We start from the raw sequence: 20,895 nt of genomic DNA on the forward strand, positions 1-20,895 counted from the left end.
TGGTGGGGTTGCAGGAAACGGCTTGCTAAAAGGCAGTATTGGGGTGAGGGGCCTGTTCAAGGTGGCACGGCTTCATGGGGCAGCCATTTTGTCCCACTCCCCCTCCGCAGGCTTGGAAGGGGGTCCCAACCTCCCTCCCTCCCCTTCTTAGCCCCATTCTCGCCCTGCAGTCCAGTATTTTTCTGTCTCATTACGGCAAAAATAAATCTCCGGGGCTTTAAAACTTTCACCGCGTTTTCGTCTCCCCTGGAGGCTGCCCTAAGTATATTGTCCAGTTTGTTCCCAAATATTTATATCAAGGGCAATTTGTGTCCAATTCATGGTTCTTTGCCCACGTTATTAAAGCTAATAACGCATCTTTATCATGTTCTTCCTGCCATTCTTGTAAAAGAAGTGACCATACCTTCAAAACTGGATGTGGTTGGGTTGACATCCAACCTCCCATGGCTCTGATTATTATTTTCTTCTACTTTGAAGGCTAAGTCCAAAAATATTCCAGATTTTGAGCGATTTTCCACCACAAACAGCTCTCCCCCCTGTTTATTTTCAGACGACTTTTTCTGCACGCCTGTTATTTCAGCTTTTTGGTGCTGTTCTTTTCAGCTTTTTCCACTGTTTTGGACAGGCTCTCTACACTGCCTCTGTCTTCCCTCCCACTCTGCTTGCGGGAATGCCTGTGTCTTCACATAGGGTCGCCACATGTTACGTGCCAGCCGTGGGTGGAGAGACGAAATCCACAACTCGAGATCCAGAGCTCATCAGACAAAACATCCTCGTTTATTGTTCAGAGCTCATTTATATACTCGATTGGAAACTCCCAGCTCAGATAGCTTATTGGCTGGGATCTCTCTCTGCCCAGATCTCTGGCCGGGGATGTCCTTCCTACTAATCATGAATAGGGATGGCTGGAGGTCCCCTGTAACCCAGGGACTTGTTCAGGCATGAACTAGGCTAGCTGAATTGGATTTGTGTTTGTCCAGTCCAGGCCAGCTGTATTGTGACAATATTGTGACATTCAGCAAGGTCAGTCACCATCAGCCAAGCTTCTTGCCTCAACCAAGTAAGCAATTATAAGAGAACAAAGTTGTAGATCCATCTTTCCTAAAATGCTTCTGTTTGATCAATGTGCCAGGAGAGAGTACTCTATGTTGCTACTGGTTGTGGCCTTCTCGGTGAAAGGGAACCTTTCCAGTTTTACTGTAGCCTTTAGTATCCACTTTCATACTTCAGTTGTTTCTGCAATTAAGTGTGATTATCTGTCACTGAATATTTGGTCTAGTTTTGATGGATTTAGGCTTCTATGTAGCTTTCTGCTACTGCAGTCTAACCAAACAACTCTCTGTCAGGTATTCCTCACCTATGTGAAAAATGCAGTAACTTTTCCTTTTGTTTTGTCATAAAACAAGCTTTATTTTAAAACATCTTTATTTACACAAGTTTATCCAAAAATGAAAAAATATACTGGCATTCTGAAAGGGTTCTAATTAGAAGGAAAATAATATTGAACCATTGCAGTCCTTGCATTGGTTTTGTCTACCAGTTCTACCACAGTTCTACCAGCTCATTAAGTTCTTTCAGTAGGGCTTGGTAAAACAAAAAGTTTGTTTAAATAGAGGATGTCCAGCAGACAAGGTAGTCCAAGGACCAGCATATTTGTGCCAGAGTCAAAATGAAGTCAGAGCTACCAGAAACATAATGAGAAATGCTCCAGTTACAGTTGCCCCAGCTTAGCTGAATTCCATGTTTTACTTAACAATCACTTTATCAAATGGAGGTAGGAAGCTCAGTAACAAAACAATTTTTGCTCAATATAAGCAGATGAATGAAGGGGTGGCCATCATTATTTGAGAGGCAGGAGAACAACATAACCATGTATTCAATTAACATCTCCTGAAGAGCCATCTCAAGAGTAGGACAAAGAAAAGGAAATGCCAGAGAAGAGGCTCATGTTCTGAAATGTGCAAATTACAGTACTTTGAACACAAATAATTGAATTTATTTATTCCTTCCTTTTTATTTTTTCCTCTCACCTCATGCTGAAGAGTAGGGTTGATCAATAAAATACAAAGGAGTATGGCAGGAAGTGTCTGATCAACACCATGCCAGAGTGTTTGTCCCTGGAAAGGAATAAACCAAATTTTTTAAATTACACTTTTACATAGTAAATCCTAGTGTGTTGGACAAGATACAATTTAGGGCTATATGAAATGCAAGCAAAAGTGGTATGATTTTTTAATTCTTTAATTCTGTTTCTTACTAAGAACTGTCAATCTGATAACTGATGATGAAACAGTTCATTGGTATGCTCTTGGAGCTCCCGTGAACTTGGAGCTGGTGGCAATCTAAGACAGTATATGGACTTTGCATAGCAATATTTTTGGGGGGAGGTGGGGACCACAGTGGTGCCTTCTGTGAGCTTCTGAGAGCAGCTTTCTCCATGTTCTACAGAGCCAATGCCAGACAGCTCCAGGACAGACCTGCTATTTGTAGGGTTGAGCCCGGCAGTGATGGTGGTAGCGCTTCTGAGGCTGTGTCAGCCCACCAAGCACAGAAAGAACAATTCCAGAGAGCTGATAGGAATAGTAAAGTTGTCTGTATGCAAACATTCTACTCAGGCAGCACATGGAGGACCAGCCTGTTACAGATCTTCTTTAATTGGTGCAAATGCATTTTGTGTGACCTACATGTGACTATGGATACAATGAGAGAGAACTTCCAGTCCCTCTCTTTGGTTTATGATCTATGTTAAATCAAAGGAACAGCTCAGAAGATGCTGCTGGTTCCAGAAGCAGTAATATGCAGTGTTACAGCCTGGATATAATAGCTTCCTACAGTGAAAATTGTACCACCCTATGGAGACTTCAGTATTTCAGAGAAAGATGGATAAATAACAATTTGTCTTTTAACAGTGCAAATGTTGAAGTTGACAAAAAATAACTCTGTATACTTTTAATACAATCTTAGTCACTCCTTACTCCTGCTATTATGGCTATTCCCCAAAAAAGATGGACTATTCACCTTAAATTAAAGGCTTATGGAGAACCTAGAGGCAATTGATACATTAATATTCCTTGCACAGATTTTTACTTACGCTTGTTCTTTAATTCCCTGGAGAAATGCTTTAGTTTCTGTCTCTGATATCTCTCCATCAATACTGGCCAAATATGAATAAAGGAATGAGAATGTTTCGAAGGGAATGCGAGCTGCTCCGCCTTCTAGGTCTCTTGTTAGGATCTCGCAGGCCTGTTTCATTGAACTCAGTAAGGACTGCAGGGGGTTCCAGCAAGAAATGAAAGGAAAAGTATCAGAGCCATGAACATCCTTGCATAGCAAGACAAAATCCACAGTACAAGCCATTAAAAGGAAGGGTAAATGAGATGAAGGTGATATCATTATTGCCTAGCTTTAAACCCCAAATTTACTCTCTAGTGGAGGTCCAAGGATGGAAACAATAATGTAATTGTAGTAGGGAAAGGAGTAAAAAATACCAGAATCTTGTGATGGTTAAAGATCGCATAGAGTAATCTGAGCTCTCTCTCCATTAGGGCCAAATTGCTCTGTTTTGCTACTGTAAAAGCTCCAACATCACTGTATCCAGTAAAATATCTCCCTGTGTGTGTGTATATTACCTCAATGGTTCTAACTTAATTTTCAGCAGCAGTTAAGACAGACAAATCTACAACCCCCAGAAAATTAATATAGGTTTGGTGATTTTATTATTATATGGTATTATATAATTTTTAGATTATATTTTGGCTGATATTTACTGTTTCCCCTATCTCTATGCAAGTTCCATTTGAATAGATAGTAGAAAAAGCACTGAGGCAAAAAGCATTTAAAGAATATTTCAGTTTAGTCAAAGACAAAAAACATCCGAGTTACCTTTAAAAACATGCCTCAAATTATTAGTTCCAAATATACTTTGAAAAAATCCTTCCTTTAATATGGTGTTAATAATCCAGTGCCCTATGCATGCTGAGCTATATGGGGAAAAGTGTGGAAAAATTCAGCACTAAGTTTCATTCAGTCAAAGACTGGTTGAATGCCATCAAAGAAACAAATAAAACCACACATGCAATATAAAAGCAGAAAACCAAACCCACACAGTCTTTCTTCAACCTAAGTCTTATTATTTTTCACTGCAACTTTTTCAAAATTTACATTTTCATTAACCAGCAAGAAACAATATCTATGTAAAAAGATAGTGTTTCCTAACAGTAGTATAGCAATACTTAAAATAAACGCAGTATCTACGATCTAGAACACAGGCCAGAGAAGTGTCATCTTATTATCCTTTAACAATTTTACTCAATATATCTCCTCCCCTGGGAGGCTTCTCAGGGAAAAGAGAGGCAGCTGACTCTATGGCCAGCTTTACATTTTACATTTAGCTACCCCTCTACTTCCCCTTCTGGTCCTGCCACCCCTAACTGCTGCAATGTCTCTCTCAAAACACAACAAAGTTATTTGTCGCTCTATTAAGGAATGGCTGGAAAGAGACGACACAGACTCTCATGGAGTCAGAACAGGAGAATTCCTTAGTTTATTGCTTCAGCCTTGTTTTATAGGCTGGTTCGTGGAAAATACAGAAAGGAAACTCTTATTGGTTAGTAAACTGCTACATCACCATCATTGGTCAGTGGTGAACAACACTCTCTGACTTTCTCTTGCAAAGACAACAAGAGACAGGAAAACAGCACCTGGCAGTTGTTTTCTGTCTCTAAGAATTGTTTTGATTCCTCCTTAAAACTTCCCAGGCTACTTTCTCAGGCTGGACTTGAGAAAGCTATGGGGCCTGCAGTTTCTGCAGGCTCCCTGCAGCCTGCTCCAAAGCTAGCATCCACAGTTATTCATATCCATTTTGCCAACTTGGAAAGACAATTGTAATAAATTATGTGTAAATAAAAATTCGTAAGAGATATAAATAAGATGTATATGTTGAAATAATAAAAAACCAAAGATGTGTATGTAAAAAAGAAAGAAACCTTTCTCCCAAGCCTGGCTGGGAGCTCTTCTCTGAAAGAAAAAGGATTGTAGCCAACACCCAGATAACGAACATTAGCTCGGAAAATAGGCAGGATGGGAGCCATCAAGGATAACAAAAGGACTAGCTCGGAGGAGGAACCCAACTCCGGACCTGACCAACGTCTCTGCAGACCTTGATTGTGAAACAATCAAAGTTGACAAAGACGAGCCTCAGAAAAGTATCCGCCGCTAGTCCTGAATCGCCCACCTGTCAGACCAGTGTTGGAGATACAATCACTGGAAACAAAGGGGGAGACTCCGCCGAGATTCCCATCGGCACCAACCCCGGATCACATCACTTCATCCTTGATAACGCAAAATTAAAATACATACAGAGTCTCTTTGCATATGAGGAGACTCTGTCCGGACACAAGTTAGGTCTGTTCTTCCAAGTCAGGAAATCTATTCACCGAGCAATCAAGAACACTTGGTGAATGGAGCCTGCTTGGAATTTTTAGCCTGAGGACTCAAAAATCCTATAAAACTCCAATCCCGAGAGCGCTCAAACGTGGATTTGGGAACCCTACACCTCGGATGTAGACCCTGTCCACCCAGCGCTGCGCTGACCATTTTTATTGTGGTTTTTCTCTCTGTTTTTCTTTGTTGTTTATTAATAAATTTCTCTTTTGATTTTATCCCAAATTTGCCTTTGCATTTATAACACAATTTAACAGGCTACATATGTGGTCATTTCTCCAAGCCTCTTGTAAAAATGCATTGGTGCTTTAGAAAAAGATACTTCAGACTGGTGCTCTTAAGAAGTTCATACTTGTCTACTCTTGTATCTCAACTGTAACCCTGTTTGACTGTGAACACAATTTACAGATGCAGGAAATTAATGTAAATTTTGTGTGTATCTTTCTGGTTTAGGAAACCAAGGTTTAGGTTTCATTATGTAGTACTGAAATCAAATAATGCACTTAATATCCAAAAGCATGGTGAGATGGTGAAATTTAGTCTGTCTAGCTCTATCAGAATAATGCTCCATTTTTTGTTCTGGTTTGTTTGGGGTTTTTTAGCGGGGAGATAGGGGTTGTTGTTTTCTAGATAAGTAGTGTTGCTGATACTATTTTTAAATTAAGAAAAGAGCCCAAACTATGAGATCATTTTGGGAGAGAGACTGGAATGAAGAAAAACAAATTTGAAATATTTCAAGAAAGACAGACAGCAAGACAGACAATTGCACAATTACATCACCAGACCAGGTTAACATTCAGGGCTTCCAGATACTGCAACATTCACAAAATATTGTTTCACATATATTTTCTGGTTAGTACCTCTTCTTCCCTACTGTAGAAATCATAAGAAGTAGCATACTTTATAAGAATATCAGCAGAACACATTTTGTAATCTTTCATTCTGTTGAAATGCTCTGCTTAGATTTTATTACTGACATTAAAAGAATTGTAGCTGTGGTAACATTAAATGCTGCTGAGAAAATTTAATTTGCTACACAATCATTTAAAAGTTGGTTCTTTAATTTCTCCCTTCAGTTCTCCTTCATGGACATTTACACTGATGCCATCAGCATCATTCTTCCATCATCCTTTCACACAGTATGAGGTCCCTGCAGACATGCTTGCTCTTCTATTGCCACTCCAGTAAACTGAGGATTTAGCCATCCTTCTGGTTAAGTTCCCCAGACCAAAATCTGATGGGCAAGAGAAGTAAACATGCAAGCCACTTTGCCAGCTGCTGCAAAAGTAATCACCATTCCCCAAATCCATCTGCATTAATTGTTCTATGGTCTATCTTATATATGGATCCTAGACAAGCATTTGTGTTTGGATATGAGGGCTCCTGCTGTGAACGTACCTCACCAAGCATGCTGCAGCCAAGTGCCAGAAACTTCATCCATTCCACCTTCTCTCCAAAACTGTCCAGTTGCAGGATAGCTTCCAGCTCCTTCTCTGGCAAGCCCAAATGCTTCCATTTATCCCTCAGTTCTGCAAAGGTCACCATGCCTTTGGAAGAAAGCTTTGAACAAAAACATGGTACCTCAATAAAAACTCTGAAAACCAGAATGAATTTTAGAACACAGTGTCTCCCCAAAATACTTCAATACTTGAATACTTCAAATACTTGACAGTCTCTCTCCCCAACCATCTCCAACACATCAGCATTCCTCAACAGCACTGTGCATTTGATAAATAACAGCTTGTACCTGTTTGTGCAAGACCTTAAGGAGTCCTGGGGTCAAACCAGCATCTTTTTTCTCTGTTGCTAAAGGCATTTCGATCCTCTCCTTCACAGGAAGGGGTTCACCTTTAGACAAGGCTGAAAAATACCTAAGTGAATGGGAAGAGCAACACATCTCAATGCCCATGGCCATTACAAACTGCACAGAAGTAAATGCTCTTGCAGTTCAGTGTAAGAATCTGCAAGCTCCCCCACAGGAGCAGCAGCACCTGGCAAGCTGCCTACAGGTACAACTCCCATCCTCCTGTGCCCAGAAAACACAATCTTTAGACTTTACTTGAACCTTTCATGACACTCTAATAATTCTTAACGAATTTCACTTATTTTGTGCATTATATATTCAGCTCTTTTGACTGATGAACCTGAGGGCTCATCTGTTTAACATTCCCCCCATGCACTACCCAAAATGTACATCTGCCTATTCACATTGCAACTCTCTCCTCAGAATTTCTGCTATTTCTGTCTGTTCCAAAATAAAATTTTAAAGTAGAACTCTTAATGTTCTACTTTAAAGGGTAGAAGGGCACATCCTTTTTATTATAAGGCTGCCACAACCTTAAGAGCTACCTCACCTTAACTGCCCAGCAATCTGAATTGTGCAAGGAAAACTCAGTTTTTATTCAGGTGCATCTAATTTACAAGTTTCTCCACTTGTCCTGCCTCATCTGTCCTGCTCGCCCAGGTCCATGTCCAGGCTATCCCATGCTGTGCACATGCGTGCCAAAATACACAGCAGGCAGCACTCCAGAACTGAATTAGTGTGACTTTATCCATAGAAATGGATGCACAGTATGTACGTAAATATAACACCCAGGCTATTTTTCAGCCAGATCTATTTCCTCATCTGATTATTCACAGGGATAAGCACTACAATACCGGCAGCACGTGTGAAGCCACAGCCTTGTTCTGCTTTGCCCGGCTCCCAGGTACAGATCTTGCCCTACCAGGTACACCGGAGCATGCTCCAGAAAGAGGGGCGTGCGGTCAGCAGCAGCCGCCCGCCCAGTTGTGCGGCTCCTCCCGCCGAGCTGCTGCAGTGTTTAGGCAGAGGTCGGGGGCTGGCTGCTGGCATGATCACTGCTGGGCTGCCCCTGCTCTCGCCAGCCCCACGTCGCAGCAGGCTCATGCTACAGAGGTAGCCGCACCTCACTTCCATCAAATTCCTAAGAAACGCCACACCATTTTAAGGTGGTCTTGCTGGCTTTCTCCAACACTGAAGCGGTAACAATTCAGCTTCAGATTATTTTCTTTTTAACAGACAAGCCAGACTCCAGCCTGAATTTGTTAACAGCTTCCCCTCCCACATGTACACGGTACAGACGTTTTCAATCCCCCCAGCTGAGAACATCTCACAGATACTTTACGAGCTTGCCCACACAAAACATAGGACAGGAAAAAATTATAGTGAGCAGTTGAAGTAAAAGAAAAAAAAAATCGATGTTAAAGGAGAAACATTTAAACATTTAAATCAACTTTATGGTGAGAGATTTGTTACGGAGATTATCAGTTCAAAGGTGCAAATTTTCAGGCACTTTTCCCAGAAAGAAAAAAGAGAAACCTAACCAAGCTTAAGAATTAGAAAGCTAACATCTAATTTTTCCTTTAAATTCCAAGAATTGAATCACAGATGAGAGAAGAAAAACCAAGCCAAACTAAAAGGAAAAATAGTTGGTCTTTCAGATAGAAAAGCAAATAACAAAAAGAAAATTAAGATGCATTTTGTGTATGGAAATCTAGCTATTTCAGGAGTAAGCCAGCCCTAAGCCTCAAGGAAACAGAAAATAAATAAAATACCACACTATTTTTAAAAGGCTTGCATGCTGCATTAATCTACGTCCACTATACAATAAAGAGGAGAGTGAGGTTTTGAGGGTCCATATGTATAAGCTCCCTGTTGTTAGGTGAACATCATACTTACGCAGCTGCCCACTGCAAAACATCATAAGGCTGAGTCCTAATAGCAGCTTTAGTAAATTGCTTCAGAATGTCGGGTAGCTCCGGAGGGATTTTGATCTGCTGGGCACAGAACATGGTTTCTGGAAGAGGCATGATGTCCAGTCACAAAGACCTGAAAGAAATAAAACAGCAGTTCACACATGCAGAATGTGAATGAAAAACTGTGTGTGCACATGGGAGTGAACAGTGCATATCCCCAAATTCCCTCCTGTCCTACTCGAATAGCTGGGGCTACTGCAGAGCTGACAGACTTGGAAAGGTAAACAGACAAGCCCTGCATGGCTCTAAAAAACTTTGTTGCTACACCAAATAAAACAGTGCAGCTTGGGCACCAATCACAGCTCAGTGAGAACTACTACTTTAACAGGTGACTTCAGATAGTTTTAAACTAATTTTTCTCCTCATACCTACAATGAAAATTTGTAAAATGGGCAGTCCAGACAAGTCACACCACACATGCCAACATGAAAGGTATCTACATTGACAACTCACTACTGCATGCCAAGGAAAATCTTGGCATTTTTGTACAGATGCCAGAGCATGCAGATGACCAAGTTTCTACTTGGTTTATGTTTATGTATTCAAAAATTCTGTAGCCAAAAAGTTACCAATTTGTATTCGTGACAGACTTCACATCAAACAAAATATTGTGATGAACAAAAATATTCATGTGTGCTGCAAGCATGCATGCTCATACAGCTCTACAGGTGTGTTTGTCTCATTCAGGATGTAACTCATTTGTTGCAAGGAAACCTGTTCCCCAGCATCCGAAAGAAGGGACAGAGATAGGCAATTGTATGGTCCTTCTCCCATGATAGGAATGGGCATATTTGGTGGGAAACTCTCCTCATCATTTCCAGGACAAACTATGGCATACTTAAATTGATTTAGCAAGAACCTAAAATGGTTAGTTATTTGCAGAAAGGAGGAGCAGTAAAAGCAACAGCATCAAGAAAGGAATCAATGTAACAGAATCCTCTATCAATTTAGACTTTTTTAATTTTTAAGATAAAAGTAAGAGTATGTGGCAGGTGGCTTTCTTACGTGAATTTTCCTGTAGTGGAAAAGAAAAAAATAAAAGCCAGCAACAGAGTGATGGAACTGCTGTGACTCAAGGCTCCTTTGAGGATCAAACCATACTTAGAACTTCATTTATGGAGAAATGTAGACAGGGTACAGAATCTTCATCACTCCAATGCAGCCAGTTTGCATCAGGAACAGACTTCAAAGTGCACATTTAATTACCACATTGGTTATGTGTTTTCAGCTCTAGCCAAGGAACTGAAGCTAGCTGAGAATTTCAGGATGTAATAAATGATGTGTAAATAAAAATTCGTAAAGATATAAATAAGATGTATATGTATTGAAATAATAAAAACCCAAAGATATGTATATAAAAAGGAAAAAACCTTCTTCCAAGCCTGGCCGGGAGTTTTTCTCCGAAGGCAAAGGATTGCAGCCAACACCCAGATAACGAACATTAGCTCGGAAAATAGACAGGACGAGAGCCATCAAAGACAACAAAAGGACTAGCTCGGAGGAGGAACCCAACTCCGGACCTGACCACGTCCCTGCAGATCTCAGTTGGGAAACAATCAAAGTCGACAAAGACGAGCCTCAGAAAAAGTATCCGCTGCTAGTCCTGAATCGCCCACCTGTCAGACCAGTGTTGGAGATGCAATCACTGGAAACAAAGGGGAGACTCTGCCGAGATTTCCATCGGCACCAACCCCGGATCACACCACTTCTGCCTTGATAACCCAAAATTAAAATACATACAGAGTCTCTTTACATATGAGGAGACTCTGTCCGGACACTGGTTAGGTCTATTTTTCCAAGCCAGGAAATCCATTCACCGAACAATCAAGAACACTTGGTGAATGGAGCCTGCTTGGAATTTTGGCCTGAGGACTTAAAAATCCTATAAAACCCCAATCCTGAGAGCGCTCAGACGTGGATTTGGGAACCCTACACCTCGGGTGTAGACCCTGTCCACCCACCGCTGCGCTGACCATTTTTATTGTGGTTTTTTTCTCTCATTCTTATTCTTTGTTGTTTATTAATAAATTTCTCTTTTTGATTTTATCCCAAATTTGCCTTTGCATTTATAACAAGGACAACAGAAAAACTTGGGGGAAGGAATACAGGTGTGTGTGTGTGTGTGTGTGTGTGTGTGTGTTCCCTTGGGAAGCAGTCAAATAAAGGACTAAAAATATAATCACAAAAGAAAAAAACAGTTCAAGATTTGGTTTTCTACAGTAGGCCATTAGTCACAGAGTCTCACAGAAGGGCAGAGGTTGCCAGAGACTTCTTGGAGGTCAGCTGGTCTGAGCCCCTGCACAACCTATGAGCAGGCTGCCAAAGATCCATGTCCAGGTGTGTTTCAAGAATCTCCCAAGGATGGAGAGTCCACACCCCCCTGGGCAACCTGCACCAGTGCTTGGTCACCCTCACAGGTGTTATAGATACATATTATATTACTGGCTTTTCACAAATATTAAAAAGAAAGTTATATGTATAATGTTGGAAAACTTTGCTGTATTAATATAGTTTCTTTTATTTCTGTTATTGATAAAGGTTGTAGCATAATATTAAAATAAAAAACTGCTTTTGTTCATATAACCCAGAGACTGAAAAGATAGTCAGAAATACTCCCTGCATTCTTAGATTATCTTATCTAGATGAAGACAGCGGTGACCAGTGCTCCAAGGGAGGAATTTATTGAACCTCTATTATCAGGGAGTGTGAGCCTCAACAGTGCCAAGAAGATTGACCTATGGGGGAGGGGGAAGTTAAGCTAAACAAAGGAACATCTAAAACTTAAGAGGAATGTTTGAATCATGTATAATGTATAAGAATTGATGAATATGTAATAGGATTCTGTTTTGAAGGGACAATCCTTTGTTAGTAAGGTGTGCTCTCGGCTGAATGCAGAGACACCCGGCCATATTTGTACATTTTGCTTTATTTGTATCTCCTAATTTTCTTTCTATTAAACTTTTTAAATTTTATATAAAAAAATGTGAACCTCGTTTTTCACACAGGGAAAAAGGGTTTCTTGTTCAGAGAGAACATCCTGTACATATATACACACACACACACCTAATGATCAAAGAAAAGCACAGCTAGGTCAGGCAGCTTCTGCACCCCTTCACCGTTGTTACTTGGTTACTCTCGCTAGAGACAAAGGTGAGGTCATAACTTTCACTTCCTGTTAGCTCTTATTTTCTGGATTTTTCCTTTCACGCATCCCAGCCCCAAGTGTTCAGGAAACAAGGCCAAGGCGTGTCCGCACGCAGGTGGGAGTGGCAGAGCCGCGAGTGCCCGAAGCCCATCCGCCCCGAGCTCTGGGGAGGCAGCGCGGGCGGGCACCGGCCCCGGCGCGGTCCCTCGCAGGCCGGAGGGAGCCGCATGGCCGCCCCACGGTTCCAGCGCCCCCGGACACCCCCGCGGCAGCCGCCCAAGGGCTCGGGAAAGGCCCGGGCACGCCCCCTCACCTGCCTCGCTCCACGGCTCCGCTGCCCTGGCAACGCGGAGGGACGGGCCACGGCGGGCGGTCCGGGCGCTGGGCGGGGGAAGAACTTGATGGCGGCGAGGTTTAAAGGGCAAGAGCAGCGCCTGTTTTGTACAAACTTTTGAAAAGGCCCAAACCATGGATGAGGGGATTGAGTCTACCTTAGTAAATGCACAGATAGCTGCAAGGTGGGTCGGATACAGCGGCTGAACATGAGCCAGCAGTGGGCCCGGTGGCCAAAAAGGTCAGTGGCATCCCAGCCTGTGTCAGCAGTGGTGTGGCCAACAGGATGAGGGAAGAAGGGATTCTTCCCCTGTATGCGGCCGGGGTGAGGCTACACCACGAATCCTGTGTCCTCTCAACTCAGGGAGGAACCAGAGTGTTCTGGAGGGAGTGCAGTAAAGGGTAACAAAGCTGGTAAAGGGCCTGGAGCACAAGTCCAGCAGGGGAAGCTGGGGTTGTTTAGCCTGGAAAAGAAGAATCTCAGGGGTGACCTTATTGCTCTCTACAACTTCCTAAAAGGAAGGTGTAGGCAAGAAAGAGTCAGCATCATTTCCCACCCATTGACAGAGTAAGAGGGCATAGTCTTAAGCTGTGGCAGGGGACATTCAGACATTTAGGTTGGACATTAAGAAGAGTTTCTTCACAGAAGGGGTAGTGGAAGGGTTAATCCAGGGAGGCAGTGGAATCACCATCCCTGGTGGTGTTGAAGGAAAGAATGCATGTGGCATTTAGTGCCATGGTCTAGTTGCTAGGGTGGTGTTTGGTCATAGGCTAGTCTTGATCTCAGAGATCTTTTCCAACTTAATTGATTCTGTGATTCTGTGAACATCTTAGCACATTGGCAGAGCCTATGGCAGGGAAGCTGGTTCCTGGGCTCCTGGGTCCCCTGGCCACGAGGATACTCTACTGGGTGAGCAGTGTTAGGGTGGCATGTCCATCTTGCCTTTCGCATTCTTGCACCTCCTTTCCTGGCTTAGATGAAAAGTGGAGAAATGCTGATTGAACCAAAAAAAAAGATAGGGCAATGTATCCCCAAAAATTCTCTTTACTCATAGCAGCTACTGCTTCCAAGGACAGCTCAGCCACAAGCAACCTCTGCTGATCAGGCTCCACAGTCCTGGACATTCAGAATAGCAGCACTACTGAGAGTCTGCCACCACTGAGAGCAGCACAGCCAGTGCCAGCTGCTTCTCAGCACCTGATGGTCCCAAACTGACACCACAAAGCAGCATGGGCTCTCCCACTGCTCCAGAATGTGAGGAACCAAACTGCCCTCTCTACCACAAAGTCTTGGTGGACAGCTACAAGTCTTCTTTGCACTGCAGATAAAAACAGCGTCAGAGGTAATCTGACTGACATCCTCTGTAAACACACCAATGCATCTCTTGGTTACAAAGCAATAGCCCTCTTGTACCTTCTAACATGGACTGTACATAGCCTGAGCACTCAAATCAACTTGGTAATAGGATTATTCATTTCAGAAAGCCTTCACAAGCCATTGCTCCAAAGAAACTTGGGTGCTGCATGCTTGAAACAGGCCAAGCAGTTACTGCAGAAGCACACAATCTTATTTGAAGCCAGGCCTTTTAATCCACATTATGTCCCCATTGATGAACATGCAAGGCCACACAGGACAAAGATAAAATGTGGGCTCCGGAAAGCATTAAGCACACATTTTAACTGTTTAATCTTTCATAAAACATGAATACTTAGCATATAAGCAACAGGCTAATTATTTGGCCTCAAAATACTTTGCAGATTCCTGTAACTAATGAAAACAGCAAACTTCTGACATATAATTACATACATTTCTATCCTTTAGCTGTTTTAAAGCATTAAACTAGTGTTCTTAAAGCATTTAAGAACACTATAGCAAGAAAAACATGAAACAAACATTATCCTGCATGAGTTTACAGAATATAATTCAATTAAAGTGATTTCACAGTGCAGTTTTTCAAAGGTGTCTAGTGATAAGAGATAATATGAATCTTGTTTATCTGTTATCTGTGATCCTTGCACACACTTGAAAATATCCTTAAATTGCTCAAAATGTAAATGTCATACTCTTAATTCTTCTAGCTATTTGGTCCACTGCAGTGAAAAAATGTATAAAGCTGCCACACTGTATTTATGTGGAACAGCAGCATGTAGGTGGAATATTTTTCTGTATTTAATGAAATGTATTTTCATAGAATCATAGAATGGCTTGGGTTGGACCTTGCAAATCACCTGTAAGGCATGAGCACTTTCACTAGACCAGGCTACTGAGCTCCATCCAACCTGACCTTTAACATCTACAGTGATGGGCATCCACATCTTTTCTGGGCAACCTGTTCCAGTGTTTCATCACCCTCACAATAAAGACTGTCTAACAGCTAATCTTAAACTCTTTCAGTTTGAAGTCATTCCCCCTCGTCCTGTCACTACATGCCCTTGTAAATACTCTCTTTATATGAATCTGTGCTGCTTCCTAGGAGTATTTCCTCCCACTGTATAATACCAGGTCATGTATATAAAGAACATTTAAAAGTATATCCATGAATGTAATTGTTGCTTTACAGCAGCACTGCCAGAAATGCTGCTGTATAGCAACATAGATTAGAATTTCTGCTGCTTCCTACTTCTGTGACTCCCGCTCACAACTAGTCAAAATATTCCATGGACTGTCCATTCTAATCCAGCAATATTTAGATTCATCACATTCCTCACCTAACTCTAGCAAGTCACTTATGCAATTTGTATCTGTTAAACATGGCACACCAGTGCACTACTTAGGTTCTAATACAGAAACTCTATTCAATACCCTATTCAGCTTTGCACTGTTCTGTTTTTGTAAGCAAGAAGGAATTCTAAGTAAAACTAATGTCCTTTTCCAGAAACACAAACAGTCCTTGAAAGGCAAGTAATGTTAAATACCACCCCTTTCTCCCACACCTAATGTCAGACATCTTCAGATGTTTGACTTTGCCTTATATAGGGGAAAATGCCTCTGCAGCTTTGGTGTTGGTCAGTACTCATGAGGTAAAAGATAATAGGAGGTAAGCAGAAAAATTCATATGCAGAGCTGTGAAATAATCTTCCCATTGCTCCATCTCTCAGTATTATACTGAAGTAAAAACCATTAAATTCCATTTATTTTGAAACTATTTGACCTCTGGAAATACAATATTTTAAAATTTTCCATTACTGAGTAACTTTGATTTCACCATATCATTTCTCAATTTATGGTGACATCTTAATGAAGAAATTAAAACCAAAAGCACAGCTTAAAAAATTGCTGTTAACTGTGCAATTCTTTAGTTTCAGTTACCTAATTAAGAACTGAAATACCAGAGTAAGATAGCTGTAACTTACCATTATGCTTCGTAAAAGTTGTTTCCTCATCTGTTTCAGAGAACAGCTTATTTTATTTTGCATACTGAACTTCATTACACTACCAAGAATCAATTCCTTGTTTAATGTTTTTACTATTTGTGTATCATAATTTCTTCCAAGAACCTCACTCATTGCCCAGGCTGTACAGCAGTCTTTATTCCCAAGGCAACAGAACAAGAACACTGACCCTACCACAAACCCTTTCTAATCTAGATGTAAAAAAATTGACAGTGATGTCCAAGGAAACAAAATGATGCTGATCTGCATGCTAGGCAATCAAACCCCAGTCATTTGTGCTTTGTGAGGTACAGGACCTTGTGAAGCTTTTCATGGTTTTCTGAAGAACAGTGCAGCTGCTGTGAAGATTTTTATGGAGACCTTACGCAAGCATAGGAGAAGGCAAGGAAAGAATGCGCTCAGCTGCAAAGTGATGTGAGCACTGTAATAGGTTGGAGTTGGCATCTTACTGGGGAAGTCAGACACAAAGCAGTTAAAGGTACTGAAGGGCCCTCAGAAACAAAATCAACTAGCTTCAGCTTCACTCAATAATTGAGAAGGGGCAGACAGAAAAGATGCAGTGTTCTAACTATTTTTAATCAATATAGAAGAATCTGTGTAAAAACAGTCAAAGCCATGCTGCAATTAACTTCTTTCAATATACACAAGATAGCTACAGAGCCATCTGACAATTCTTGGATGAAGACCTGTAGAACTAACAGCATTAGATTCTCAACAGACAAAGGGGATAAAATTGAGCCAGTACACGCCACCAACCCCTCCAGTCAAGACCAAGATCAACACAAATTGTGGTGGAAGAGCGTACACAGACACAGACACACACACACACACACACAGATTCTTTCCCACAGCACACATGGAAACTACTGGTACAGTGCTCATCAGCTGTCTCAGAAACAGCCACTTAACTTACAAGCTTACTTATCAAGTTTCTATGCCAGGGGAGTATACAGCACACAATAAAGCAAACCATTGAAATTTAAAACAATTTATAAAGTACTGTTAATCCCTATTCTCTACAACCTCCATATTCTTTCAAAAAAATGTGTAAAAATAAGGAGATGAGGAAATGAGATTTCTGAAAAGTTGACAATGGACAGTTCTGGAAACAAACTTCACCTGGGATCTGTAAAGCAGTGCAAATGCCAGCACAACAGTTGGATTTGAAACCATTTTCCATTAAAAAAACCCCAAAAAACTAAATACAGATAATGTAAGCAACATCAAAACAGCTGCAGTTCGCATTGCATGACTGGCCTGATTTGCTATTTTCTTTCATGACTTGTAAAATACCAGTAGTAAGAAACAGCACAAAGGCTTTTTCTTAATAAATTTTAATATTAAGAGCAGTTTGTCTGGATAAAAATGCAGTTACAAGTACCACACTACTGCAAATTCTGCATGATGCACAGTAGTGCTGACAACATTTGAGTAGCAAGACCATTTTGGAACTGTTTGTGAAAGGTATGTCAAAAACAAAATCTTGGCATAAGTAAGAATGTATGTTACCAGTGAATTTATTATTGTGAAAATATATCTGTCCCACAATGTACACCACTGTAAATAATAAAATGCAATATTTATGCACATCAAAAATATATGGGGTGAATATATACTCAGTTTAGCATTAAATCAGCCACAGTAAATGAAAGAAATATTTTGGCTATTTTCTATTATTTCATTTCACTGGAAATTTCCTAATAAATCACTCCAAAGGGCAATATTTGTGGTTCAAAACCATCAGGACAACAGTAATTCTGTAAAATAGTATGGATTTGAGAGATTTGAGCCCAATCTTCCTGCCACTAGATTCAGATGCATTTGGCTTGTGCTCACTGCCTTAGAACATAAGTCCAGACACCAAAAGAATGAGCTACCACCATCACAGCCGGGACCACATTAGCTCATACCAGGTAAGACCAGAGATGTGACATCAATAAAAGGAGATGACACTTTAAAAGCACCTGCCAGATTCTCAAGGATTAATTATATACACACAAAAGTACAGAATACTGAAGGAGAGTGTACTGAATAGCAAATTACATCCAATGTTCCATCACTTTTCTCAATACTGCTATGGATATTCACATTTTCCGCATTGGTCCAGGAAAGATACTGCAATCTAAGCATGTGATCTGATGCTACTTAAAGCTTTGTGATAACTGTTATGCATTTTCTTTATCTACATAACCGCCACCCCCAAACATTACTGCAAAAGAAATCTATCTACATATAGAAATAACACAAACTTGACTTGGTGACTCTTGTTTGACTGTGTTCTTGCAAAGAAATCTGCTAACTTTTCCTTGCCTGTTTAATAAGATATGTATTCCCCTGCCCATCAGGCCATAAATGGTACATGATAAATCAGTATTATCCTCAGTATTATTCCCATAAAAATTTGCAGTGACTAATTCAGAGAGATTTTTTTTGGTTGGGTTTGGTTTTGTAAAAAGTAATTGTCCAATATAAAATTCATACTACAATTTTCAACTTTGGTAACTTACAGAAAAAAGATATCAAGCTCTTTAACAAAGGATCAGGTCAGGACATTGCTTACACTATGCTCTTTCTGCTGTGTAAGCACATTAGTTAAGGTTAATCCCTTTTCTTGAGATCCTGAAAAATTCTAATATTGACAAGAAATTTGCTACAAGTTGTGAACCTATCTAATTTTTCTAGGTACCTTTAAGTACTTCCATCATCTAGCCTTAGTACATTTTTACTTACTGTTTCAATTAGTGAAATCCTGATCCCAAAGCCAACACCCTCTTACCCCCTTCAACCAAATAGAAAAATCCAGCTGAGCTTCAACAAGTACATCTGAATTCTCAGAAGAGGAAATGTTTTCTTGATTTAACAGCAACTGTACAATATTACAAACTCTGACACATGAAAAACAATCAGGCAATAGAAAAATGTACAACAGCTTTGGTGTTATACAAAATAATAAAAAAGACTGGACAGCAAGATACATAGTTCATTATGTTCTCAACACAGCAACTTCATTGCTGACTAAGACAGTTATTTACTTTTGATATTCTCTACATGTTCTTTCCACTCATGAAAAATCATACTGTATTACAACAATAAGAGCTGTTATGAACACCATAAAGTAAGCTCCAAATTTTATAAAAACATCTTGCCTCTTCACACTATTGCTTTGTGGCACATTGTCAACAGAACAGCAGTCCAAAATAAAGTGACAACTAGATTTAATAAATTAATATACTTTTAAAAGATGTACAATGCACATTCTTTTTAATCCAAGGGTTTAGGGTGTCAGGACACTTCTATATACACATATACAGACCTCAGACAGCATTTACAACATCAGAAAATGCAGATAAGAGACAGAGCCTTAACTGCTATCTGGATGCTACCAACAGAAGCCAAAACACTGCTGAGAGTATTATTGGGAGAGATATCCAAAGAGGAGAAAAGTCAATGAAAAAAGGACATGTAAAGGCAAAGGGAAGGTCAAGATGTTTAATATGACCATCTATTCTTGTGAAGACTGAGGTGGAGTTGTTGACGTGCCTGGTTTACCAGACTTCCGTTCATAATTCACAAGTCGTTGTCCAACAAGGTACCTGGGATCACAGTAAAACCAGAAATTAACACAGTGTAATACTATTTTGTAACACAAATCCACTCTTATCTCCTTTGCTGCCAAAGTAGTTTATTCATTTCAATAAAAAGTTATTATATAAATTGTAAAGGAAGAACTTTAGCTGCTGCTTAATCTTTCTTAAAGGGAGAGAAAATATCCTGATGCTACTCCATGGAAAGCTTAAGGGGTACAAGACTCCTTGAGTGTGATATTGAAAAAGAATTTAACTATCTCAGCACCTTAACAGTTTTCATACCTTTCACATTATTGCTTTCTTCCTCTATATAATTGATCCACACCTTTTGCCACCTAAATTCCTTTTAATGCTTCCTATTAGCATGTCGTGTGTGTACAAGAGCCCTACACACCTATGAATTCTTCCCCTGAGATCTGTCATTTCCTTTAGAAACCTTTTCACTTTGTTCCTTTTCTCATGGTACCATAACCAACAACCATCATGCACTTTGTACATTTTAGAATGTCACAAACACTTGTATATGCTTTTAAAATTTGTTACATGAAAAGATATAATTACACATATTTCTAAAGCACAAATCTCTACTGGCTGGCATGACTGTCTGCTTACTTCCTGAAATGAGAAAATTAAGTCATACAAACTTCTTGTCTGCAAGGATGTTACAACATTTAATAAGCTTATTTAATACCAAACTAATTTTCACTTACAACTTTTCAGTCGCTTCTTAATATTTAATATTCAAAGAAGCCTATTTTAGGTTTGACTCCTTTTGTAGTTATTGGAAAGCAAAACTCTTATAGGGCAAGGATATGAACATAACATCTTATATCTCAGGATATGAACATAACAAAACTAATTTATTCCTTTTCAATGCAAAAGAAGCCTAGCAAGATTAGTTGCTAATCTTCTTAATAACCCACAAAAAAGGTAACTAGGGTAACACCAAAAATAATGTAACAACACAAAAAAAAAGGTTAAACTAAGCAAGACAACCAGAAAATAACAGGAAAATTATTATATTCATTAGGCATCTGAGCAATACAGAGTAATAATTACTGAAAACATCAGAAAACCACACAAAATTTGGTAAGGATAAACTATCAAATCAACTGAATATTCTTTAACAGGTTAGTTGGACTAATGAATAGGAAGAGTAAGAGTAAAAAAATCGTTATGCAGAAAAGGCTGAAGAACTGGTTTTATAAGCAGCAGCTT

General features: G+C 40.1%; 2 protein-coding genes across 6 annotated transcripts in view; both read right to left on the reverse strand.

The window, feature by feature from the left end:
• Positions 1 to 1,401: 1,401 nt before the first annotated feature.
• ROPN1L (rhophilin associated tail protein 1 like) lies at positions 1,402 to 12,762 on the reverse strand. 2 transcript variants are annotated; one of them, XM_058831691.1, is made up of 6 exons: positions 12,678 to 12,762; positions 9,143 to 9,292; positions 7,190 to 7,313; positions 6,841 to 7,002; positions 3,092 to 3,267; positions 1,402 to 2,117 (listed from the first exon to the last, which is right to left on the reverse strand). In XM_058831691.1, the coding sequence occupies exons 2-6, from the start codon at positions 9,271 to 9,273 to the stop codon at positions 2,054 to 2,056; spliced, it is 657 nt and encodes a 218-aa protein (XP_058687674.1). In that variant the 5' UTR covers positions 9,274 to 9,292; positions 12,678 to 12,762; the 3' UTR covers positions 1,402 to 2,053. The 2 variants fall into 2 exon arrangements, with proteins under 2 accessions (XP_058687674.1, XP_058687675.1); XM_058831692.1 differs by lacking the exon at positions 12,678 to 12,762 and adding an exon at positions 10,225 to 10,391.
• A 4,827-nt stretch (positions 12,763 to 17,589) lies between these two features.
• The window catches only part of MARCHF6 (membrane associated ring-CH-type finger 6), a 47,613-nt gene continuing 44,307 nt past the window's right edge, over positions 17,590 to 20,895 (reverse strand). For all 4 annotated transcript variants that reach the window (XM_058831653.1, XM_058831652.1, XM_058831654.1 and 1 more), the window contains exon 26: positions 17,590 to 19,683. In XM_058831653.1, the coding sequence (XP_058687636.1) occupies positions 19,593 to 19,683 (91 nt within the window). In that variant the 3' untranslated portion in view covers positions 17,590 to 19,592. The remainder of the gene's footprint in view (positions 19,684 to 20,895) is intronic.

Source organism: Poecile atricapillus, chromosome 2, assembly GCF_030490865.1.
Source record: "Poecile atricapillus isolate bPoeAtr1 chromosome 2, bPoeAtr1.hap1, whole genome shotgun sequence".
In the NCBI taxonomy this organism is placed as follows: Eukaryota; Metazoa; Chordata; class Aves; order Passeriformes; family Paridae; genus Poecile; species Poecile atricapillus.

Excerpts from the sequence above, each read along its gene's own strand:
- ROPN1L (XM_058831691.1), bottom strand. The coding sequence starts at position 9,273 with ATGCCTCTTCCAGAAACCATGTTCTGTGCCCAGCAGATCAAAATCCCT. Across the intron at positions 7,314-9,142 it reads GTTTTGCAGTGGGCAGCTGC|GTATTTTTCAGCCTTGTCTA; the intron begins GTAAGTATGATG and ends CCATTCACTTAG. Across the intron at positions 7,003-7,189 it reads TTAAGGTCTTGCACAAACAG|CTTTCTTCCAAAGGCATGGT; the intron begins GTACAAGCTGTT and ends TTTTGTTCAAAG.